Here is a 16,420-nt window from a genome sequence, read left to right on the forward strand (position 1 = left end):
TGTTCCAGCAAAGAGGCGTGACGTTTGTAAGGAAAAGTGATGTTTCCAAGAAAGACAGTATAGGGAACTGAAAGGTCCGCCGCTTATAAGGCACTTTTAAGTGGGTGGAAAGGTAAAAGGGCTGGTGCGCGCCCAACAGCGCCCCTGCAATCCCGGTTAGCCCAGCGCCTGGGTCCCGCCCCTAGCCCCGCCTCCTGCGCACAGCGGGATGCGCTTCGTGCCTGTCAGCAATTCACTGTTTCGCCATTGGCTAACTGACCGGAGGGGGCGGGCGTGCAGATGTTCCCGGAAGCAGAGCAGGCCCCATGCGTCTCGGGCCTGGAGCTGAACCGTTGGTGCTTAGCAACTGGGGGAGGTGCCCAGTAACGCGGTGGGGGGACTCGGGAGGAATTGTGGGTGCCTAGCAACAGAGGGTAAGGTGGTGCCAAGCAACGAGGGGCTCAGAAAGGTAGAGAGGTAGCCCTGGAGGATCTGTGGGTGTCTAGCAACGGGGGAGGACCCTAGCAACAGCGGGGGTGGGAAGGCACCAGGGGAGAACTGTGAGTTCCTGCCAACCAGCAGGGGTAACCAAGAGAAACTGTGGGCATCTATTAGCAAAGGAGGAGGTCTTTGGTAGATGGCAGTCTTAGAGAAGGTGGACACGGGAATGTGGGGGACCCTGCAAAGAAGGGCAAAGCCGAGAGGCCAGTCCAAGAACTCTTATATATAATCCATCCTCCTGATCTGAGTTCAAAGCCAGCCTCAGCAACTTACCGAGGCCCTAAGCAATTTAATGAGACCCTGTCTCTAAATAAAATACAAAAAAGGGCTGGGGTGTGACTCAGTGGTTAAGCGCTCCTGGATTCAATCCCTGGTACCAATAATAATAATAATAATAATAATCCCTCCTCTTGTCTCTTAGGCAATGTGGCTAGAGGTGGTTGGTCTACTGCATGGGACCTGTGGACAACTGGGCCGGACTGTTGGTCTGCCTTTTTGGGGCCGGGTGCCTAGGCCCCACTGGTGGGTAAGAGACTGGAGAGATGGTCCCCAGGGGGAGGGGGCCGGAAGAGGGTTCAAGAGGTAAAAGAACAGGGAGGAGGACTGAGGGTGGCTCAGTGGTAGAGTGCTTGCCTAGCATGCATGAAGCCCTAGGTTCGATCCCCAGCACTACAAAAAAGTAAAAACAAAACAGGGAAGGGACCCAAAGGTCCAGGCAGACCCTATGTCCTCCACTTCTTACCAAAGTCCACATCTCTTGCAGGGACCATGTGGGGGTTCTTGGGCCCAAAAGTTTCATCAGGATGGGCCTGGAAGAGGCCTGCGGGAGGAGGATATTCGCAGAGCACGGGAGGCCCGTCTCAGAAAGACACCCCGGCCCCAGGTACCATTGCCCCTCATCCTGTAACACCCATGAAGGCTGCTGGCTCCCTGATCTTGAGGACATTGTTGGTGACAGGTTGGGTGGACTCCCCCAGCTCTGCGGCCACCTTCTCACCCTCAGACCTTTTCTCCATTTCCCAGCTGAGCAATCGCTCTCAAGAACGCAAGGTACCTGTCTCCCGCATCAGTCGACTGGCGAGCTTTGGGGGTAGGTGTGACTTTTGGGGATCTGGATATGACTTAGATCAGAAGAGGCAACATGAATGAAGAAAGGGAAAGATGAATCAGAAATGAAGAGGACAGAGAGACAGGGAAAGAGTGACAAAGGCCAAGGCCTGCAAGCCAAGAGAAATAGAGGAATGTAAATGATGGTAATATTTATTGAGAACCTTTAATGTATAAGGTCCCCTACACAGTGAACTCCTGTACTGAGTTGATGAGTAATTTATTTCCATTCCATAGATGAGGAAATAGCAGCTAAGAGAGGAGATTGCCTTGACTCTGGGTCATGCTACAGAGTTGTTCAAACCTGCACAAAATAATTTAATGGGTTGCAACTAACATTCTTTAAAAAGAATAAAGCCAGGTGTGGTGGTTCATGCCTTTAGTCCCAGCTAATTGGGAGGCTGAGGTGGGAGGATCGCTTCTCTCTCTTTCTCTCCCTCCCTCTCTCTCCCTCTCTCTCTCTCACTCTCATACACACACACACACACACACACACAAGTAAAGGCCAGGTGAGGTTACACACACTGTAATCCCAGCAATTTGGGAATCTGGAGCAGGAGGATCATAATTTTAAGGCTAGCCTCAGCAATTTAGCAAGATCCTATCTTAAAATACAAAATAAAAAGGGCTGGGGGTAGAGCTCAGTGGTAGAGCGTCCCTGTATTCAATTCCTAGTACTGGGAGAAAAAAAAACAACAACTCGCAGTTGAAAAAGGCAGTCAAGTGCACTGAGTTTTTGGCACCAGGCTACTGACAGTTCCAAGGGTGACTCTTCTGCGTCCTCACCTTGTCACTTTGGGCAAGTTACTTAACTTCTCTGAGCTTCAATTCCCTTTTCTGTAAAACAGAAGTTTTTCTGTAAAACATTTTTCCAAAGGTGAGAGGATGAAATGATTTAATGCATATGAGGTACTGAAAACAGTATTTGGTGTGTAGCAAGCACTCAGAAAATGCCATCCGCAATGATTTACAGTAATGGTGACAGTTAAAGAGGCACAGAGATTCAAGATGTCATGTAGATAAGGAGATGAAGCAGAGGAAATCAGAGCTGAAGAGAGAACATGAAAGGGAGGAACAGAGAGGAGACCTAGAAAGATGTGGAGGAAGGGGTAGAGATGGAGAAATAACTGCCACAGTAAAGGGGAGACAAACATGAAAGAGGTGTGGGCGATGAAACAGGAGTTGCCATCATTCCAGGGCATTCTTAACCCTAGGTGAACACTAGAATCAGCTGGGGTGCTTAAAAAACTGCAAATTCCCAGGCCGCATCTCAGACCAGTTTAATCAGAATCTCAGGGGTAGGTAAATCTGGGCCTCCAATGTACAAAAACCCTGCAGATGACTCTGATGTGCAGTCAGGGCTCCCAGTTGCTAGGAGGGAGGTAGAGACTTGACAGAGAAAGATAAAAGAAAAGGAGAGCATCACCTAGAAGGCATACCCAAGCAAAGAGAGAGTCAGAACCTCAGTTGGAGACAGAGATACAGAGAGCTCAATAAAGGGTCGGGAGACAAGCATTCAAGAGAGACCTAGAGCAGAGAGGGAGGGGGAGGCCTCAGGCAAGCAGGCACTATGGCTCCTTTCTCCCTGTCCAGGACTGGCCGTGAGCTTGGGGCTAGGAGCACTGGCCGAGGTAGCCAAGAAGTCCCTGCCAGGAGGACATCAGCAGTCAGGTAAGTGAGCCATACTGCCTGGGTTCAGATCCTTGCTAAGTGACCTGGGGTAAGTGGTGCCACCCTGAGCTGAATTTCCTCATCTGAAAATGAGGGTCATGATAATATTCTTCCCTCTTAGGGTCATTGTGCTCAGAACAGGGCTAAAGCCACAGTCAGGACTTTGATAAATAGGAGCACACCATCCAAGAAAAGGCGAGTTCCTAATTTTAAGCAGGAGAGAAAAGCTAAAAAGAGTAGGAGTGCTGACGGGTCTGTGGAACTAGATGTATAGCATTTTTGGGTGAGATGCCTCAACAAGTCAGGGCCCTGAAACAAAAACGAGGGTACATATTCAGTTTAGAACAAGACTGAAGCCAGGTGTGATGGTACACGCCTCTAATCCCAGCAATTTAGGAGGCTGAGGCAGGAGGATTAAAAGTTCCAGGCTAGCCTCCACAATTTAGCAAGCCTCTATCTCAAAATACAGTATAATAAAGGTCTGGGGATGTAGGTCAGTGGTAGAATGCTCTTGGATTCAATTCCCAGTATCACAGAAAACCAGAAGAAAACAATACCAATATAATCAGACAGTGTATTCTCATGTGTCTGGCTTCTTTTGTGAGAGGTGTCTATGAGTGCCTAGGAGGGGAAGCACATTGAGTTTAGGCATGTGCCTTATTAGAAACGTCCCGACTATTTTCCAGAAGCCGAGCCAGCACCCTCCCGTAAGCGTCCTTGTGAGCACTTGGTATCTCCATAATAATAAATTCATATTAGCCGTTCTAATAATTGTGTGCTGTGCTTATTGATTATTTTTTTGATTATAATACTAATGGTTATTCTCTCCTCCCCAGAGGGCGGCTCCAAGCTGGACTCCAGCCCTTTCCTGTCAGAGGCCAACGCTGAACGGATCGTGCAGACCTTGTGTACAGTCCGGGGGGCTGCCCTCAAGGTTGGCCAAATGCTCAGCATCCAGGGTACAGCTTTACTGGCAGCTCCCGACCCTTGACTTGACCTCCACCCCATCCCCACCCACCAACAAGCCCAAATTCAGATACTCACATGGACCCCTCCTCCTCTCTCCTCACTGTCCCCTGGTCCTGCTGTCTCCCAAGACAACAGCTTCATCAGCCCTCAGCTGCAGCGCATTTTTGAGCGGGTCCGCCAGAGTGCTGACTTCATGCCCCGCTGGCAGATGCTGGTGAGTGCCTGTGGGAGGGGCTGGCAAGGGGGCTCGATGCTCAGCACACACCTGACCCTCCCTTAATTGCTCTACTCCCTGTCCCTTGGCCTCAGTCTCCCCATATGTAAAATGGGTGTCACCAAAGTACACACCTCATACACACACCATTGTGATTAGGTGAGAGGATGCAGAGCACTTTATTCAGTCCCAGGCGGGACTCAGCCCTATCAAGGCAGCAAAGCACAATAGTTAGGGTTCAGAGCCCATCTCTGCCAGTCAGACATGTGCTTTGATCTCTCTGTGCCTCAGTTTACCTTATCTGGGAGATAACAATAGGGATAGGCACACCTGTGTCATGGGGTTACATAAATTAGTATGTAATTTGTATACTAGAGCACTTAGAACTACCCCGTCACACCCTGAGTGGTAGACAAGTTTTAGCTGTGATTACTACTTTTTTTTTGTAATGAAATATCTGTAGCTAGGCTGGCTCAGTCTATTGTGCCACCTGACACTGAGTCAGTGCCCAGGGAACGAGCTGTTCTGTGGACTCCAGAGTCTAGCTGTTGCCAGTCTTCAGTCTCTGTTCTGGTCACTACTGTGCCATCCTTGGTAGCTATTGCCTCTCTGAATAGGACTTGGCCCACAGGATGCTCTTCTTTATCATGTTAATATTCAGGTAATAATATATAGTTAGGAGTATAATAAACGATTATTATCAATCTTAACTAAAATCAAAGCGATTCCAAAAACTACCTGCACAGCTTAGGAAGTGTGGGCTCAGGAGAGCAGCTGGGCTGGCTTCTCTCTGGGCTTCAGTTTCTACACCTGCACAGAGGGGTAGCAGCCAAGCTTCCCCAAGGTTGTGAATACACCAGGCCCTCAGCGTGGGGAGTGATCTCAGCCACCCAGAAATGTGAAATGATTGTTTTGACCACTCCCCACAGAGAGTTCTCGAAGAGGAGCTGGGCAAGGATTGGCAGGCCAAGGTGGCCTCCCTGGAGGAGGTACCCTTTGCTGCTGCCTCAATCGGGCAGGTGCACCGGGGTTTGCTGACGGATGGGACAGAGGTGGCTGTGAAGATCCAGGTGAGTGGGGAGGCTGGGCAGGGTGGGGCGGTCACCCTGCTGTCCCAGAGCAGTGACTGCCAATCCCCTTTCCTCCCCTCGCAGTACCCAGGCGTTGCCCAGAGCATCCAGAGTGATGTGCAGAACCTGCTGGCTGTGCTCAAGATGAGCACGGCCCTGCCAGAGGGTGAGGCGCCCATTCTGTCCCTGACCAAGGGAGAGATGCCCGAAGAGAGAAAGCGGGGCTGGCCAGAGGGCAAGCACGGGGAGGGTGGGGGTGTGGTGTGCACACTAGTGTGTAAGCAACAGGAAGGAGGATGCTGAGCAGGGAGAGTCCAGAGAGCAGAGTATGTGGCACAGCCACGAAGAGACGAAGCCCAGACCAAAATCCCAGAAATACACACACAGGGTGATCAGTGTGGGGACACCAGCTGTAGGCACAGAAAAGCCGCAGAAGCAGAAAGGTAGAGCGAGTGGGACAGCTTGTTGTTGGAGCACATGAGACGGTGCCTGCAGAAGACGGAGCAGGAGGCTCGTGTGAGAGAGGGAGTGCAGGAGGCAGGTCTAGAAGGGAGAGGCAAGGAGAAATGTGGGAGTGTGAGCACAGTGCACTGCGGGACCGTGGAGTTGCTGCCGTGGAGTTGGGGTGTGCATGGGTACATTTTGTACCCAGGGGACACCACAAGTGGTGTGGTGGCGCATGCCACTCTGGAGGCTGAGACAGGAGGATTGCAAGTTTGAGGCCAACCTGGGCAACTTAGTGAGACCCAGTCTCAAAATAAAAAGGACTCGGGATGTAGCGCAGAGGTAAGTGCCCCTGGGTTCAATCTGCAAAAAAAGGATATGACTTAATGATAGAGCATTTGCCTATTTTGTGCCAGGAACAAGGCCTTGGGTTTTTTCTGCAGAGCACGTGCGTGCGCGCACACACAAACACACACACGTGTGCACGCACACACACACACAGAGACCACAATTGTGGGAAAGATAGGAAAAAGTGCCCAGAAAGTGATATAGGTGAAAGATCTGGATAGAAGGTGTGAGGGACACAGAGAGGGACAGAGGGAGGGTGGCATAACTGGCCAGGGAAGGCACCTGTTCCTGGGAGCCCCAGGGCTCAGGCAGGGGACGCAGGCTGTGGCCTTTCCTGACTGACATGGCTGCCTCTCAGGCCTGTTTGCGGAGCAGAGCTTACAGGCCCTGCAGCAGGAGCTGACGTGGGAGTGTGACTACCGTCGGGAGGCGGCTTGTGCCCAGAACTTCAGGTGAGCTGACTCCTCTGAAGGCCCGGGGGCCCCTTCCCTCCATCCTTTTTCCTTCCTTTATTCCTGCCCAACATGAGCCAGAAATGGATGTCCTCCAGCCTCTGGCAGCTGGAGCCCTGGGGTTTGACCAGCAAACTCTTTTTCTTTTTCTTCTATTGCTCCTTCACGTGTTCCCTTGTGTCCTCTGTGAGTGTGAACAGATCACTTCTCGCTGAGTGTCAGGATGTGGATCCACTGTGGTCTGACATAGGTACTTAACATACCCACTAGACTACCAAAGTTTTCTTGTTTGTTTTTGGTACTGGAGAATAAACCTAGGGGTGCTTTACCACTGAGCCATGTCCCCTGCCACCCCCTCTTTTAATTTTGAGTTAAGTTGCTAAATTGCTGAGGGCCTCGCTACATTGCTAAGGTAGGCCTCGAACTTGTGATTCTCTTGCCTCAGCCTCCTGGGTCACTGAGATTGCAGGTGTGTGCCATGGCGTCTTGCCGGACTGACCAAAATTGAACCATTTGGCAGCATCAACATTGGAGAGGATTGGACTTCAGAGCCTCCCTTACCCACTGTGGGCAGGAGGAGATATTGATACAAGCATTTGTTTTCATTTTTGGACAAGGGATTGAACCCAGGGCATTTTACCCCAGAGCCCTTACTACATCCCCAGTCCTTTTTGTTTGTGTGGTGCTGGGGATTGAACCCAGGGCCTTGTGAATGTAAGGTGAGCACTCTACCAACTGAGCTCTATCTCTAGCCCAATCCCCAGCCCTTTTTATTTTGTATTTTGAGACAGAGCATTGTTAAGTTGCTAAGTCTGACCTCAAGTTTGCAGTCCTCCTATCTCAGCCTCCCAGATCACTGAGATAGAGGTGTGCACCCTGCTTGAAACAGCCATTTTGGAGAACACTTTGGCACCATCCAATAAACCTTTGTATTCACACCTTCAACCTAGCTATTGCTTCTTCTGGAATACTATAGGGATACTCATGCCATTATACACTATCAGACTTTTCTAGAACGCTTAGAGCAGCATAGTTTCTAAATTCCCCACTATCAGACTTTTCTAGAACACTTAGAGCAACATAGTTTCTAAGATTCCCAAACTGGAAACAATCCAAATATTGAATCTATTCAGCAGGGCAGATAAACAAATTATGATGTATTCATCAGTGGCATAGAAAACAGTGAACATGAACAAACTACAGTTATATAGGACAGTGTGGCTATATCTTGGAAGTTTGGTGATGTGCAACAATTAATGATACCCCCACACACACAGTGGGGCTCACACATTTACTGAAGGTCTACAATGTACCAAGCTTAGTAGGCAGGAGTCAGCAGAAGGCAGTGTTTTGGGACATGTGCCCCAGACTCAAACAGGAATGGGATCCAGTCTTGGGTAAGCCCTTACCAGACTGGGCTGCTTCTATACAGGACCTCAGAAAAGTGTCCTCACTGGATGGTAATAATAAAAGGGATTTGTCCTAGCCAGGTGCGGTGGCACACACCTGTAATTCCAGCAACTCAGGATGCTGAGGCAGAAGGATCACAAGTTCAAGGCCAACCTTAGCAACTTAGCAAGACCCTAAGCAAATAAAAATAAAAAGGGCTGGGGATGTGGCACAGAGGTAAAGTCCCTCTGGGTTCAATCCCCAGGACCAAAAAAAAAAAAAAAAAAAAAAATGGACTTGTGCTGATTAAGTGCTCAGCACAGGGCCTGGCTCTTCAGAAGTAGTTCAAATATCAGAAATCTTACAAACAAGGACAAACATATCAGCTTGAAGCAGGGCCTTGAAGATGGGCATGCAAAGCAGGAGGAGGAGGCGGAGCACACCCCTGTGGGATCTGAGAATACCCTTCTCCCACAGGATTCCCCAGGGCTCTTAGGGGAAAAATCCACCTCATTCCCCTGGCCTCTGCCCATCTGCCTGTCCTTCCTCACTCTCCACCAAACCACGTGTCCTCAATGAGAGGCTTCACTCATATTTGCCTCCCAATTCTTAATTTGACACACTTTTCTAAATCTATAGTTGTCTTTTAGGGTGCGAGCTCTGGTTGGGCAGGCCAGCGCTGGCTCAGTCACTGATCTGTCCCCCAGCACTGGGCAGCACAAAAGCAGAGAAGGATTCCTTCCCTTTATTTACCAATGTTCAGAGTGCAACCCCACCTCACATCCACAGGGGACATATTCCAAGACCCCCAGTGGATGCCTGAAACTGGATAGTCCCAAACCCTACATCAGCTGTGCACACCTATGATAAAGTCTAGCTTAGGCGCAGCACTTTCTGAAGCAACATGGAACCATTAGTCAAAACACTTCTATTCAAATCTTCCACCCACAAATTTATGCCTTTTCCATCTTAACTAACTACTTATCATGCACTGTGGCCACAACTTTTACAGTTTGAGGTGTTACAGCAAAACTAACATGAATCTTTTTTCTTCACAGTTTCACAGATTTGATCTTACCATAGATCTTAGCAATTTCAACCTACAATTTTTTTTTCTTTCCTTATTAAGTCAAGAACTTTCTGCTTTTGGCTCAGAGAAAAGCACTTTATACTTCTCTTTGGCATATCTGAAATGCCATTATCACTCCTGCTTTGGGGCCATTGTTAAGTGTTACTTGAACATAAGCATTGCGATACCATGAAAATCAATCTGATAACTGAGATGGTTACTAAGTGACTAACGGGCGGGTAGTATATACAGTGTGTATATCCTAGACAAGATGATGATTCATGTCCCAGGCAGGATGGAGTGAGATTTTATCACACTAATCAGAATGGTATGCAGTTTGAAACTTGTGAATTGTTTACTTATGGAATTTTTCATTCAGACCATAGTTGACTACAAGTAACTGAAACCTTGGGAAATTAAACCACAAATTAAGGAGGGACTCCTGCCAGTCGCGGTGGTGCACACCTGTAATCCCAGCAACTCTGGAGGCTGAGACCTGAGGATTGCAAGTTCCAGGCCAGCCTGGGCAACTTAACGAGACTTTGTATCAAAATTGAAAAAAAGGACTGGGATATGGCTCAGTAGAAGATTGTCCCTGGGTTCAATCCCCCAGTACCACCAAAAAACATTAGGGGGCACTCCTGTGGTTACTCTTAAGGAGTGACCTATGAGTATCACTAAAGATACTCAGTGGTCTTAGAAGATAGATATTCAGTGACGATAGATATTCAGTGACGATCTTGGGGATGAATTAATAAAATGATTTTTAAATAGTAGTGCATAAGCTAAATACACTGAGTTTATCCTGGGACAACCAGAAGTCAGAGAAGGGTTTCCAGTAGGGAAGTGGTAGATGATCTCCAGCAATACCTGGTTAAAGGACAAGCTATTAGGCTACAGAGGTATTTGCTAAATGTCAGTCTGTTCAGGTATTGGCTGTTACCCAGGGCAGACCAAGGCCAGAGTAGCCCAGGAGAGAAGGAAAAGCTTAGAGAAGAGCTTCATGAAGGACATCTCGGAGGCCTGCTCAAACCAGGCCTCGGGGTTCTAAGCAAAAAAAAATTCATTACTTCCCTTCCTCCTGCCATAGGCAGCTGTTGGCAGATGACCCCTTCTTCCGGGTGCCAGCTGTGGTTAAGGAGCTGTGCACGAGGCGGGTGCTGGGCATGGAGCTGGCCGGAGGTGTCCCTCTGGATCAGTGCCAGGGACTGAGTCAGGATGTCCGGAACCAGGTAATTGCCTTGTGGGGCAGTAGGGAGGGCCAGGCCCTCGCTCCCTCTTCAGGCCAGGGAGGACTTTGCACAGGGTCACATCCCTTGAGGTGTCTTCTCCCTACCTCAGATCTGCTTCCAGCTCCTGAGGCTGTGTCTGCGAGAGCTGTTTGAGTTCAGATTCATGCAGACGGACCCCAACTGGGCCAACTTCCTGTATGATGCCTCCAGCCACCAGGTTGGTTCCTTCTGGTGAGAGTGGGGGTACATTAGCTGCCATAACAAATATTCCCTGATATTTCAGCCAGTGAACACACTCGTAGTTCATTGCTCATGCAGCAGGCTGGGATGGTCCTTCTGAGTGCAGTGATTCAGGCCACGCTTCTCCCCTTTTGTGGCCGTGCCTTCTGCTGGGCCTTGCCATGTTCTGCTTCCAGTGAAAGGAGGGGGTTGAGAGTCTAACCTCCTGCCTGCCTGCCTTGGCCAAGTGACATGGCATTTCCTCTGCCATTCCATTGGTGATGGCCTAGAGGAATTAGTGCCACAATGGGGAAGCAGAGTGACCACTAGGACAGAGTGGTCAGGGCTGGAAAGACAGGGACTAGGGAGGGAGATGTGGGACTCTAGGGATATGCCTGACCCAGCAAGGGGTAAGGCAAGGTTTCATGAAGGAAGTGCCATTAATTCTGAGACCAGAGAGAGAAGAAGACAGCCATGCAGGGAGCAGGAGGGTATAAAAAGGCTTAAAGGCGAGAGTTTAGACCTGCAGATTTTTTCTGTTTGTGGACACATCTTTGCTTTCACTAGAAGTTGCCCAGTTGACTCTCCAAAGTGGTCTGTCCCCAGAGGGATCTTTTCCAAATACAAATCTAGCCACAGTTTCTCTTCCTCAGGCCCCAGGGCCCTCCAGTTCAAGACTTAGCCCTTTACTGAACATCCTGTGGACCAAAAAAATAAAAGGCAGATCTTTTCAGCTACCACGCAGAGGTGGCTTGGAAGTATGGAGTCCAGAGACAAAGAGCCCTGGAGGCAGCTGGGCAGGGACCCTAGCAGGAGCCAGGAGGTCTGCGGGAGGGAGAGATGGGTCCTACCTGCCCCCATGGGGGTGTTGGTGGGCTCCAGTGTTCCTCTTACCACTCTTCATTCCCAGGTGACCTTGTTGGACTTTGGTGCAAGCCGAGAATTTGGGACAGAGTTCACAGATCATTATATTGAGGTGAGGAGTTGCCCTGACCCTGGGGCCTCTGAAGGTTCAAGGTTCAACCCAGCCACTGAGGCAAAGGGGTAAGAAGGAGAAATAGAGGGTCTAGAATGAAGAAATAATGATACTATTAAGAGCAGCTAATAAGTACCAAGCCCATAATTTTACATCAGGCACTATTTTAAGGATTTTACGTAGTAGACTGATTAGAAACCATACAGCAATTCTATGATCAAGACCATTTTTAGCCCCATTAGAGAGCTGGCTGAAGATACCAACAGACCTGGGAGTCACACTCAGATGGTCTGGGTTCAGAGCCCATGTTCCCAACCTCTACCTAGCCCCCCTTAGGAGAAGGGTCCATGATGGCCATCTGGTCCACACCCTTAGTGCCCAGCCTGCAGTCCCAGAACTCCCTGGTAGCCTATGCCCCACATCTGTGTTGCCTATCTCTTGCTGATGGTCAGTTTGTCTCAGAGGCCACACAGAACACCGTCTCATTAATTAGTTGAGTTGAACATTCAGCCTGGGTCTTGGAATCATCTAACCATCAATTCAAACATTCTCTGGCACCTTCTCTATGCTCAGGGATGATACCAGACACAACAGCCACCCAGGTCCAACTTAGGTCCCCATCTTCATAGAGTTTACTGTTCACTGACCAGACAGTGAGGACCCAAAGGGATCAGGGCTGAGCTGGAGGAAGTGCAGAGAACTGTGGGTGCCCCAGAGGGGGAGTCTGACCTGCTATGGGGGAATTCCTCCTGCTATGGGGGAATCAGGGAAGGCTTCCTGGAGGAGGAGACTTTGGAATTGGAGACCTGGGGGATGAGGACAGCCAATCAGGAAGAGGCTGGGTATTCCAGATACACATGTGCACAGTCAAGAGGCAGCAAAGCATAGCTCCACTGAGACAGTGCTTCTGGACATCAATGTGCAGGTAGCGATCCAGTTAAACCCTGGTGGTCCTGTGAAATGCAGCTTGTGGTCTGGATTTAGATGTAAGATGCTGCATCTCCCACAAGCTTCCAGATGGTGTCAATGTTGCCTGTACAGGGACTTCATTTTGCGTGGCAGGCCCTAGAGGACCAAAGGGAACTCAGGTCTGAGTTGGTTGGGGGTGGGGGTGTGGAGGCAAATTACTCCAGGTCTCAAGCCAGTTTTGCAGCTTATACTTTAGGCCTGTGCCCCGAGAAGCTGGGAGAGACTCTGAGCAGGAGGGCCACAGTCAGAATCAGAGAACTCCCACTAACAAGGGGTCTCTAAGAAGTGCTGTGAGCCCAGGAGGGTGGGAAGAGGGGCAGAGGAGCCACTGGGAGGGCTGCCTAATGGACAGTCCATGGGAGCTGACCAGCTGGAAATCAGGAGAGGGAGGTGACTGTGACCAGCCCATGGCACTGCCTTGGGAACTCCTGAGGCCACCCTTGAGCTGGTAACACTCCCCCACCAGGCCTCTTGGGGCCCTCTCTGCCGGGCACTTGAGGCCCCAAGCCAAGGCCTCTCTGTGTAGTTGGAATATCCCGCTTCCCACCAACACCTGCCGCTGCCCCCCAGGCCTACTTAGCCTTTTCCAGTTTACAAAAGCCCTGTCACATGGGCCCCTGAAGACCAGGACCTAACAGATGGTCAGACAGGCATGGGCAAGGGGAGCTGAGACAGAATAGAACAGCCAGATGAATCCCATGTTCCTCCTCCCTGCAAGAAAGCAACCCAGCAGGGGAGGGCTGAACCCAGGGTCCATCTTCTATACAGCAGGGACCCTCGCAGCCAGCTCCTAACAAGAAGACTAGCTCAGGATCCTTATGATGCGTCCTCTGTGCAGGCACAGTGCTGAGCCGAGCACTGCACAGGGGGAACAGTCCTTGACCTCACAACAACCCCATGAGGAAGAAACTTCCCATCCCCATCTCAGGTGAGGAAGCAGAGGCCTAAGGGCAAAGTGGCCTCCAGCAGGTGACCCATAGGGAGAGCTGGAAGTGAGCCCAGGCAGGCTGGTCCTGGTGGGGCTGGGGGATTCTTGGCCTCCCTGTGTGAGCACATGGCCAGACAGGGCCTTAGCTCCACACACTCATTTGCTAAAGCAAGGTTCACCAAGGCAGCCTGAGTACCAGGCCCAATACCCAGTGCAGCTACACCCAGCTGGGATCCCTGTGCCCACTGGGCTTAAAATCTAGTGCAAGAGATGTAGAGATGGCCTCCTGGCAACCTTGGACACAGTTTGGGGTCACAGTCACATCCTTGTCCAGTTGTATTTGGACCCATGACACTCTCCCCTGTGCCATTTCATTATGGTGGCCTCCAGACAGCTCTGCACTCCCAGCCAGATGCGCAGAACCCCTAATCAACTACCTGCCAGGCTCTAGAACAGTCTTGAAGGAGACACCGAAGGGCAGAGTGGGGAGGGAGAAGCTTTCAGGTGAGAGGGAAGGCCCAGGAAGGTGAGAAAAGAGGTAGACCTTGGTTGGCCAGGCTGAACCAGGTGGTACCTTTTCTCTAGAACTCCCTTAATCCCCCATTGGCCTCTGTTCCCTGCCCCACCCCCATCTTTCCAGGTGGTGAAGGCTGCTGCAGAGGGAAACCGAGACCAGGTCCTGCAGAAATCCCAGGACCTCAAATTCCTCACAGGATTCGAAACCAAGGTTGGGAGACATGGGAGTTACAGGGGGTTGGTGTCTGTTGGGGAACAAATAATGGGGATCAGCCTGTCCCTACTGAGGAACTGGGGATGGTGGGGAGAGGAGGGGGGTCTATCTTTCCTGGGGAAAATGGAGATTATATGTCTAGGGGACTGGACAACTTTAGGGGATGCCTATCGATATGGGGCGGGGGTCTGGGGAAGAGTGGAGGATGCAGCTGCCTGACTACTCGGGAACCCCTGGAAAACAGGTACCACCTATCTGTCCTGGGGTTACTGCTAATGCGTAATACATGGCAGGAAATGGATGGCTGCTTATTTAGGAGGCTCTGAGAAGAGGCCAGGACTGTTTGTTTAGAGTAAAGGGGGGGGGGGGGGGGCTGGGGTTATGGCTCAGTGGTAGAGTGCTTGCCTAGCAGACGTGAGACACTGGGTTCAATTCTCAGCACCACATATAAATAAATAAATAATGGTCAAGTAGAGTGAAAGTGGGCTGCTGCCTACTGGGGCTCTGGAAGGGGTGGAAGCTGCTTATTACTTTTGGGGGAGTTGGGGGCTTGTTTATACCTGAGTCTGCACGGAGTTGAGGTAGTCTCTTCTGGGATAAGTGAGCAGAAGACACTGTATCCATTTGGGTGCATCTGCTGTCCCCACCCCTAGGCATTCTCCGACGCCCATGTGGAGGCAGTGATGATCCTCGGGGAGCCCTTTGCTGCCCCTGGTCCTTATGATTTCGGGGCTGGGGACACTGCCCGCCGTATACAGGGTCTCATCCCCGTCCTGCTGCAGCACCGGCTGCGCCCACCACCCGAAGAGACCTACGCCCTGCATCGCAAACTGGCAGGGGCCTTTCTGGCCTGTGCCCGTCTCCACGCCCACATTGCCTGCCGGGACCTCTTCCAGGACACCTACCACCGATACTGGGCCAGTCGCCAGGCACAGCCACTGCCAGCAGCCTCCTGACCAGAGGGGCCCTCCTTGCAGACCCTATGACAGCCTCCATCTGGGGTTCCAGCTCCACAGCAGGCCATCCCTTTCCCCTTTATCCACCCCTTTTCCCTCTGTCCAGGACTGGGGAGCTCCCCCTGAGCTTCTAATCTTGCCTGGCTCCCCTTGTTGGCTCAGGAACTCCAGGACCCTGGGGCTAGGGAACTCCCAACTTCATAGCTCTTCCCAGGTCTGAACTGAGCACCCAGGAACTCTAGGCCAGGGAACCCTTTAACTGATTTCAGCCCACATCTGAGGGAGCCCGTGGCCCCTGCATGCCTTTCATGGAAACCAGACTCATCTAGAGGGGGTGCTCCTCATCTCCACTTGGGACTCCCAAGATCCAGTGGTGGAGAGATGGTTGAGCTCTCCTCACCTTTGCTTCCCTCACGCCTCCACCAGCTGCCTTCTCTATCCCAGCGTGTGTATTGGAGGGTGGGAGTGGGGGGGCGGGGTGAAACTTCCCTCCAAATAAAAGCAGCCCTCCCCTTTCCCCAGCTCTTTTCTCTGCGTTGAAGGGGAGGCGTTCACAGGCAGCCTCCAGGTGCAGATGGTCACCCCCCCCCAAAACCCCTTGTCTGAAAGCCCCAGCCCTGCCTAGACCATCTGTTGCTGGGAACCTCCTTCTCCCCCCTACCCCCACACGTGCTGACCACCTGCTCAAGGGCTGTGGCAGCTGAGAAGCGCCCCTCCCAACACACACACACACCACACCATCTCTTGCCCTCCCAGCTTCAGGCTCCCTCCCTTGCTTCCAGCAACCTCGCCTTTGCTAATGGGCCCTAATGCCCCTGCCAGCTGCTTTGCCAAGCGCACTGGGTGGGAGTGGGGACACAGAGGCGGCCAGAACCGCGCCCAGGTCCCAGCTCCGCGCCCCAGCCCCGCAAGCCAAACTGACCGCGCTCCTGGATGCCGGGGTCTGTTCATTCCCCCTCCCCTTCATGCAAAAAGTGCCTCGTCACCGCTTCTGCCCGCCCCCGCCGTGATGGGAGAATCGTAGGGTTAGCAAGATTTGGGGATAGGGGGCGGCAAGTCGCCTCCTATAGCAATTCTTTCGGACGCAGAACTGAAGGGGATCTGAGTCAGAGGTCACAGAAGGCAAGAGAATCCAGGCCTAAACGGACCTGCGGGAGAGTCTGCCCGGCCGGCCAGTGGGCGTGGCGGGGCGGTGGC

The 16,420-nt window shown here is 51.4% G+C and overlaps 1 protein-coding gene across 1 annotated transcript; it reads left to right on the plus strand.

The window, feature by feature from the left end:
- Positions 1–264: 264 nt before the first annotated feature.
- On the plus strand, positions 265–15,740 carry Coq8b (coenzyme Q8B). Its single transcript, XM_027941438.3, is given in 16 exon segments — positions 265–335; positions 902–1,006; positions 1,244–1,363; positions 1,504–1,570; positions 3,181–3,258; positions 4,095–4,217; positions 4,356–4,441; positions 5,371–5,511; positions 5,596–5,677; positions 6,662–6,755; positions 10,304–10,445; positions 10,555–10,662; positions 11,575–11,640; positions 14,178–14,264; positions 14,921–15,194; positions 15,197–15,740. Coding segments are annotated over 16 exon segments (1,764 nt in total). The 5' UTR covers positions 265–305; the 3' UTR covers positions 15,358–15,740.
- Positions 15,741–16,420: the final 680 nt, after the last annotated feature.

Source organism: Marmota flaviventris, chromosome 18, assembly GCF_047511675.1.
Source record: "Marmota flaviventris isolate mMarFla1 chromosome 18, mMarFla1.hap1, whole genome shotgun sequence".
Classification (NCBI taxonomy): domain Eukaryota; kingdom Metazoa; phylum Chordata; class Mammalia; order Rodentia; family Sciuridae; genus Marmota; species Marmota flaviventris.